Source organism: Benincasa hispida, chromosome 2 (genome assembly GCF_009727055.1).
Source record: "Benincasa hispida cultivar B227 chromosome 2, ASM972705v1, whole genome shotgun sequence".
Classification (NCBI taxonomy): domain Eukaryota; kingdom Viridiplantae; phylum Streptophyta; class Magnoliopsida; order Cucurbitales; family Cucurbitaceae; genus Benincasa; species Benincasa hispida.
In genome coordinates this window covers 15,629,848-15,639,439 of record NC_052350.1, presented here as the reverse complement: position 1 = coordinate 15,639,439, position 9,592 = coordinate 15,629,848, and the positions used below count along the sequence as shown (strand labels likewise).

At 34.3% G+C, this 9,592-nt stretch overlaps 1 protein-coding gene across 1 annotated transcript; it reads right to left on the bottom strand.

Moving 5' to 3' along the window:
• Nucleotides 1-7,721: 7,721 nt before the first annotated feature.
• LOC120071986 (nicotianamine synthase-like) lies at nt 7,722-8,579 on the bottom strand. The gene has a single exon (XM_039024416.1). The coding sequence runs from the start codon at nt 8,577-8,579 to the stop codon at nt 7,722-7,724; it is 858 nt and encodes a 285-aa protein (XP_038880344.1).
• Nucleotides 8,580-9,592: the final 1,013 nt, after the last annotated feature.

Below are 9,592 nucleotides of genomic sequence, written 5' to 3'. Positions count from 1 at the left end.
CCTAGTTCCAACTTGCATCGTCATCTCACCAGCATCTGGTTTCCGTCAGGAACTAATTCCCTGAAATGAAGAACAAACATGGTTAGTGGCCTCATAGTCAATAATTCAGGCAGACTCATCATTCTCCACCAAACAAGTTTCCAAGACAAACAAATCATATTTACCTTGGTTGGCCTTCTTCTTTTCTGCCAAATATCTGAGGCAGTTCCTCTTCCAGTGTCTATTCTGGTTGCAATGGAAACACTTTCCCTTGTCAACCCTCACTGGTTGTATATCTCTTAGAGTAGCAACTCCTAGGTTAGCAGCAGCTTTCCCTTTTCCACCCTTCTTCTTCTTTCACTCTTTAGTGCCGGAGAAAGAAGGTACAGACTTAGTTCTAGAGGTCGAACCTTTGTGGAACTTTTTGAAAGATGGAGCAGCATTTGCTTCACCCTTCTTCTCCCTGCCTTCAACAAGGATTAGAAATTTTGTAGATCATTGAGTAAGGTAGTCAAATTGTAGTCAATCCTGTTGAAAACAGCATTGCTATGGAAGTGCAGAAAGCTTTCCGGTAAAGATTCCAAAATAATGCTAACCTGGCTGAACTCATCGATGCTTGACCGTTCATCTCCGCCACGTTGAAGTGGATCATCATGTTGAGAACGTGTTCCCGAACAGAGGCCTCTTCTTGTATACGGGCATTGAAGATGTACTTTAGAGCGCCGTGCCTGAGCTGTGTAGACAGTTGTCTGAACATTCCCCTCAAGGACTCCATGATCTCATGGGTGGTGAGCATGGGCTCATGCTTCTTAGCCAAGACTTCGTTAAGGCTTGCCAAGATATACGCTCGAGCCTTCACATTTGCCTTTATCTAGTGCTCATATGCTTCCGAACATTTCAAAGAGCAGTAGGAGGTGGAAGAGGAGGACACTCCTCCATCAGGACGAAACGTAGGTCATCAATGATCAAAATCGTGTTGATCGTGTTTTTCCAACTAGTGTAGTTTTTGCCAGTTAATTTATCGACGGAAAATAAACTAAGTGTAGCGGTAACCATTTTAAATTGCTAAAAAAGAACAAACTTAATTTAGTCTACTTGCATTAAACCATTTTTAGAAAACCAATCAAGTTTTAGCAAAATAATCTAGTGTACCCTAAGTGACATTTAGTTTGCAATGATACTTCAGTGAAGCATGACAAAAGTCATCGTAGGATGATCAAGTGCCCCTTTACTGAAATGAGACATTTTCAACTATTATACAGAAACAACTCCTTGTAATTGTAACTAATAGTCACCATTATTCGGTCCAGAATTTGTTAACATCGTTAACAATTCTGTGTAAGTGTAACCCCTCATTTTAGGTTCTAGAGTCCTGCCCAATTAGCCAAGCTTAGAGAAAAGCCGATTGGAACAAGAGACTAAAGCAACCCTATCCATTTCTGGAGATCAAATAAAGCATCATGCAAAACTGCCATCCTTTAGGGGGGGACACCCACGATGCCTTGAGGCGATGCATGAGACTTTATCCAACCTAATAAAAGAGATCGAGGGATATGTTGTCACATGTCTCGCTTCCACTTACTATAAACACTCTCTCCATTCACCTTGATATTGACCTACCCAAATGCCACCTGTAGGGGGATATCCATGGTGCCTCAAGGCCGAGAGTAGATCTCACGATGTGAACTTTTCTGCTGAACTTCCGGTTTTTGCAGCTAACCATGCTTGCTTCCATCTTCAATTATAACCTAATTTCAATTCTATTGACTCTAATAAAATTGCAGACTATAGAGCACACATATAAGCTCATCAAACAAGAGCCAATTACAAATTAAACCTCATAACCAAAGAGAAGTCTAATGCCAAAATTGAATTTCAACCATATTAGTCAACCAAACATGTATCCATAGAAATTCACCCAAACTCAAATTAACATTAATTGGGTGCTTAAATCATGCTCTGACACCAATTGATGGAATGTACAAGCATATAGTGGAAGTAATCAGAATCAATAAGCACTTTGATTACACTTAATTTGAGTTCTAAAATCGATAGTAGACCACCAATAGTATCTTCTCTACTATTCTCCAACTTGGATTTGATGGGTGGAACTTTAGATTGAGGTTAATTCAGAAAGGGAGGAGAGGGTTTTTTATAGAGAGAAGTTAGAAGGATGCAGAATTTCACAAGTTCAACATTCATTCCCTTTTTCCATTCAAAATTGAAGCTTTTATGTATCTAATACATGCAAGCACTAAGCTCCACTAAGAGATTCTGCACATTGACACTTCAAAGAGCACGTGGAAGTGGGCTAGGTGTTGGATTTTAGATTAATCCACCTCACATCCATAAATCTTGAAAATTTCCACCATCTCAAACCAATTTCCAAATTTTTAATTGATTTTTCTCAAAAATCAATTAACAACAAATAAAATTTTAATTAAATAAAATTTAAAAAAATAATTTAATTAATTTAAACAAAATTTAATTTCCATAATTGAATTTCTTAATTTGAAGTTGATTTATTTTAATTAATTAAATAAATTTATTTAATTAATTAAATAATAATTAATATCAAACATCAAATTAAACACCTATATCATACATGAATCCTATTCATGTAATTGATATTTAAATAAACATTTAAATATTTTAGTCTCTTCGATTACGTTTAATTTCAATAAATTAAACGTTAATTGTATCAAATATAATTATCTAAACCCTAATTTGAAATTGAACAATTCAAATTCAAATCCTAATTTAAAATTTGAACACTTCAAATTTAATTCCTAAATTGAATTTGAACACTTTAAATTCACTCAATATATTAATCCAAGATTTACGAGCTAGTAGAGAAACCTTATGGACCTATAGATTATGAGCTCCAACGATTTGAGATTAATTGGCTAAACTCTTTAAACTGAATTAATCAATATTCGTTAACTACCGAGACACAAGCTATAGCTCAGTAGTTGCACTCTCCTCACTATAGATATATTTCTGTTTACTTGATTTAACTATAATCAGTAAGTCGACCATTCACAAGTTGTTTGTAATAACGGTTGGGTCAAATGCTGTTTTACCCTGAAATTACATCTTGCTTCTTAAGTTCCACTGATTTTCTAATGAACAATTGATTTGTGATCCAATCACTAAATCAAGTTCCTCTCGCGCCAATGAGAGGATGGGGCCTTTTGTTCAAGACCTGGATTCAGTACTTAAGAGAACAATCTCTCTACTATCCCAAAATCAGGTAAGTGTGAATTTCGTCTAGCACCCGATGTCTCCAACTATCTACCCGGTTTTACCCCTAAAATGAGAGGCTTATCAAGCCGGCACTGTTTAACCAACTCTCACTTATGCAAATCTAAGGATAATCCCGAATAAACAGGAGTTGATAGTTAGCTCAGGATTAAAGTCGAGTTACCTAGGTCATCAATTTGAAACAGTCAGTATTAAACAGTAAACAACGTTATAAAGTAAGAGTGACTTATTTCTTGGTCCGATCTTGTACAAACTAATTGCATAGGACGCCCCTACTCCTCTGTCACTACATGAACGAATCAGGATTACTTCGTTTGTAGCACTTTACAACAAATTGTAACAACTACAGAGTGGACCGCATCCAATAGTGTTATCAGAAAGACACCCAATCTTATTCATATACTATAGACCATTTTGGCTATTTACTCGAACTTGATCCATCTTTATGTAGCTACATAAAGTTCAAGTATTCATATAATAACCATGGATCTTAGTGTATTGGATTTAATATTTTCAAGTGAAAATTACATATTCAAGAACGGTTTTCTTGAATAAATGTCAATAACATCTTTATTGATAATAAAAATGTTTAATATTACAAACTGCGAGTTTTAGGACATACAACCCAACATATACGAGATTTCCTCTCACCACTGATACTAGATCTAAAGATCTTCTGACTATCCAGTGTAATATTCCGCCACAGGCTCAGAATCTAGACCCACAGATCTTTTGACCATCCCGTGCTGTTTATTAAGGTATCACAATTAGCCAGTGGTTTGAAATCTTGTCCCTTAAACCACAATAAAATATGATTATCTCAAACAAAACCAGAGAATTAAACATTTCCTTTTTCACATGAAACATGTTAAAAAAATGTATGCAATCTACTAAAGAACATGCTTTTGTAGAAACCATAGATAAAATATATTTACTTAAGTCCAAAGTTTTTAACCAGAATAAAACGTATAAAACAGATCATGCCAAACATTTCAAATCATACATACATATAATACCATATATGTATATAATAGTAACCAAAACATTTGAAAATAAACCTTCACAGTTCACCGGCAAGAATTCCTCTTCTTCCAAGCCTTCTTGGCTTTCCAATTCCTCTTAGTTTTTTTCCAACTCCAACTTGCTCTGAGTTTGTCCTAGATTAGCTTAGAATCCAAAAATAACACTAAAATGACCTTAAAAACACCTTTTTGGCCCCAAACCTAGCTTACCAACACTAATTAGGGCAAATTACGTGTTATTGAACTCAATAGGCAGCAAAATGGTCGTGGGCATACACTAGACTCTGCCAGGTGTCAGTCTGGGCATGCAAGACATGAAGAATGGCAGACAGACAGCAGTTGGGCGTGGGTAGGGCTGCTGGCACGTACAAACGCAGACGGGTGTTGGGTTGGGGTGCTGGATACGACAAATGGGCAGTAGACACGTGAGCATGGGTATCAATGGAGGCACTCGCATGGCACGAGCGTGTGTTAGGTTGGTCGAATGGTAAGGTGAGGCGCGAGTGCCAGCATCCATGTGTGACTTAACGGGGAGGGTGCACGTGCAGGATGTCTTGATGGGCACGTAGGGTGGCAAGCACCTGGTGTTGGCTTATGCAACAGTTTGTCTTCTCTTCTTTCTTTCCAAGTTTTTCTAAATATCTTAAACTTGGATCATTCTAGCAGCCTAGGGGTACTTTCTACACTCAACGATCTTTCATTTGATTGAAAAAAATCGAAATTTGCCTGAGTGGAATGGAAGAACTAAACCCTAATTTCCCCTATTTATACTTGTCCCAAACCCCCCTCTTTGAGGTGTCTTTGCCACCTTCTTGCTTGGTCTTTTCAAGCTTCATAGGTGGCTACCTCCTACTTGAACTTAGCCAAAGACTCTTTTCCAAATTCACTAATATCTCTTCTAACTGTCAACTAGCCTTGCTCCCCAAGTAACCCTTAGTTTCAATGCATCATTTACCTTCCTTAGGCGTATGATTCCTCCAAGTTCAATGCATCCTACCTCATGTTGGATGCATGGTTCTCTTGTCATGCACATATATCAATTCCTTAGGTTTAACACCTATACCACCATGGTTTCATGGCTACATCCTACACATGGTTTCTCTTACACTTTTCCTTTCTTCTTCACTTCAGTATGCGTCCAAATAGTATCTTTTATGCATCCAAGAGTTCAACTATGCACCCAATACGGTCTCTTTAACTTAGTATGCATCCAAACTAAGTTAAATAGACCGTATGTCCCCAGCTACAAGGGTTGACTTGTCCAATCATGCTACAAGGGTTGAGTCCTACTCCTTTCCTACTAATACTCAGTCAAATTTTCACTTCTCCAATAGACCTTGGTTCAACCTTCCTTTCCAAACTTCTCTTATGTTCAACTGCATGGCCCAAACACTTAGAAATTTTCCTAAGTATCCCAACTTCCTCTAAAGCATGGTTTGGATACTTAGCTAAATTCTTAACTTCCAGGATCCAAGTATGCACCTATCATACTTCCTTGACTAAAATGGTTGTTTAATGCATCTCTAGCTTGGACGAAGATGAAAAGGAATCGAGGGCTTACAACATACTTAGGTTACTAGTGAAATAGATTCGACAATTCACAACAGTAGAAATTAATTAGCATATAGCCATTACAAAACCTATTTCTATCGATAGGGATCATGACATTTGGGGTACACTAAAATACATCCCAATTTTTATACTCTCTAGCTCTCTATAAACGATTACGGACTTGATTGTCGGAGTGTTGGTGGTCAAGTACCACACTGATGCAAGTTGTTCTATTTTACAAATTGCTTGTTTGATTCTCTCCCAAAAATTACAAATTCATCGTTGATACCAAATTTCGGTGTCAAGTGTTTGAAATGAAGAGATATATATTTATAATATAAAATGATTTATTTCAAATTATCATAGATTTATTAGACATGAAACTAAAAGGCCAAATATTAACTAAACATCATTTAGGGGAAAAAAAAATCTTAACTAGCTAGACAAGAAATTGGGATAAAGTTTTTTTTTTTTTTTNTTTTTTTTTTTTTTTGTGAAGAAAAAAGAAATTAGAATTATTATATATATACAGGCAATCATATAAATTTTGAGAAAGAAGAATATAGGGAATTAGCCTACTGCATAATTAATATTTTACAAATTTCTTAAAATTTAGTAGCTTTCATAACTAGATTTCAGCAATATTTTGGGACATTTTTAACCTTCTGATAGATTCTCTCTCATCTTTTAGTTTCTTAATATTTAAAATAAACAATACATCATTTTTGGATTTACTATTAATTATATAAGAATTTTATTTGTTTGGAATATCAATAATTTCATAATCTCTCATCAATAGATATTCAAAATATTTAATTCTTTCCTTATTAATATCATTTTTGAAATTTGATTTTTTTGTTATTTATTAATTTCGGTTGACACCATTTACTGCATGATATTTCAAATTAATGTTTCCTTCACTTTATAAGATTTCGCTTATTTTCTTCCATATTCTACGTGAAAGTTGATCACATCTCCATGGAGATCTCAAGTATATGTCAAATATATTAGTAATATAGTGAAAAATATACATCGTACATATTATGGTTTATTTTTTGGTTTGTTCACAAATTTATTAAAAAGTGTAAATATACATTTCATATATTATTCGGTATATAAAACGATATATTGTAAATCCGTATAAATTATTTTGATCATGTGCTTATCAAATATACAATAATTTATTTCCAAAAAATTCAAATATATAGTGTTGTATATATCAAATACACATCATTTTCTCTTTTGAAGCTTGTTACCGATTCTTGTTATCATTTATAAGCGTAACAATTTACAAATCTTTGGAGAGACTTTCCTCACAAGCTTCTTTTGGTATTAATATTATCTTTTATATATATATATATGTGTGTGTGTGTGTGGGTATGGTAAGGAGAGCTAAAAGGAAAAATTGAGTTAGATTTTTTTAAAAAACTAAAAACTTATTAGTAAATTCATGTAAAAAAATAGAAAAGTTTAGACAATAATATAACTAGAACTATTTATTCAATTTCAGGCCATATAGGTAGAGAGACACCCTCACTGCCAAGAGTTCTGTTTGTTGGTCTGGCCCTTTCCCCCTTGGGCTTTTTGCGTTGCCACGGGCCTAACAAAATTTCCTTTCCATTAATAAATGGAAAAAAGAATATATATATATATATATATATATATATATCTTTTTAACGAAGTCGTTACCACATTAAATAAAGATGCATATATATGATACGTAGTCAAAATAAGGAAACATATTGCGATTGACTTAAATTGATATATTAAATTAAACTCAATAACATTGCTTCTGTAAATAAAGAAGTTTAAAAACGACATCAAGCATATACGACAACATAATTAGCAATCCCTTTGAAACATAATTAATTAAAACACAACATAATAAATTAAAACATAATCCACTCACATAATCATAGGCTTCCGAGCTAAGATAACGGAATTAACAACATCATCAGTGGGATGAAAAACAGAGAGAATCTCAAAGCCAACCAAATCTCCAACTTCAACCACAGGATACAAAAATGCTCTACCTCCTTTAGCACTTCGCACTACCAAAATCCCACCTTCTTTCATATACTTTCTTAAATGCCTTATAATCTTCACTTTATCTTCCTTCTTCATCCCCACAAGAGCCGCCAAAAACACACAATCATATCCCCCAAGCTCTTCTTTTACCTCAACAATATCCCTCGTCCAAAACTTCATTCTTCCTTCCAGCTCAGTGTCCGACCCCACGATCTTTCCTGCCACGTCATTTGCCACGCTGTCGATGTCGTAGTTATCGAAATACGTACCCTTCATGTGCTGCATGGCCATAATAATTGAAGTTAGAGGCAAAGGACCTGACCCAACAAAAGCTACCTTCTTTGGATTGAAAATTCCATTGTCATTCAAAATCTTGTTCTCAAGGTTGGCTAATTTGATGTAGTTTTGGTAATATGGAAATAGAGTGAGATTGTTTAGAGGTTTTGGGATTTTGCTTAGCAAAGTTGAGAATTCTAATTCGAGTAAGCCCTCAGCTTGGCCACAGAGAACTATGAGGCTCTCACGAATGGCTTGTAAATTTGGTGGCAATGTTGAGACATCTATTGAACAAGGCAAAATGCACAAGTTCACTAGGTTTGTAAAGAGGTTGTTCACTTTCTTGCATGGTTTCAAGGTTTCCAGTTTCGAGATGCTTTCGTGAAGATCGATGATTCGATCTACTAGAAACTCCGTGGAGATTTCAGTTTTGGTGCCATGGATTTGGAGGGCTGCCATAATTGGAAATGAATGGAAGCTAGGGAAGTGTTAAGATAATTTTTGTATTCTTTTCTCTTGGTTTTTTTTTTCTTTTTGTTGGTGTTTAGGGGTTTAACGAATTTGAATATTTATAGGGCAATGGATGTGAATAAATCTCAATTATAATATTGTTTGAGATGTCCCTTTCAATTTCTTTAATTTTTTCATTTCTCGAAGTCAGACATGAGTTGAAACCACATAATATTACGATGGAAATACAACAAGGTTTTATGCGGTTATTTTATTTTTATGAATGTTTTTATATAACATGCATTAGATAATTCATATGTAAAACTATTAAAATGTCACGCTAAATATTTTATTATTTAGCAATAATTAATATGAAAGAATTTAATATAGAGAAACTCATTAATTTATATTTATTTGTTATAGTTTTGAGAATGATAAAATAGTATATAGATTGAAAAATGTTATCAATTTTGATAATATTGTAAAAATACTAATTCATTTTTGCTTTAACTCGTTGAAATCTCCTCAGATAGATAATGCTCCCCTAGCACACAACTGACCTTGTATGATACTGAGGTTATACATAAAATAATTTCCATATTTTAATAATAATAAAAAAAAAACTCCCGTTAAATTTTGGTTTCGGTGTTTCGTCGTCAACAAGTTTATGAATTTTTATATCTCACTTCAATATACAAAGGGGGAACTTTTAAAATAATAATAATAATAATAATAATAATGTTATGAGGAGTTACCCTCTGACTTTGGCTTTGGCCTCGGGATGAAGTTGAGGCTGACCCTTCAACTTGAGAGTGGGCAATCTGCACATATTCTAAATCAATTTTCTTATATATACATCATTATAACTTGAAAAGAAATAAGTTTACTATTGTCCTCAAAACTTTTGCTACAACATTAAAACTTCTTAGTTGACTAAGGCATTAGAGGTGTTAGATTCTTCTAGTTTAGCAGGTCACATGATAATAAATTCATCGTTGCTATTACGTGAAGGTCAATGTTCA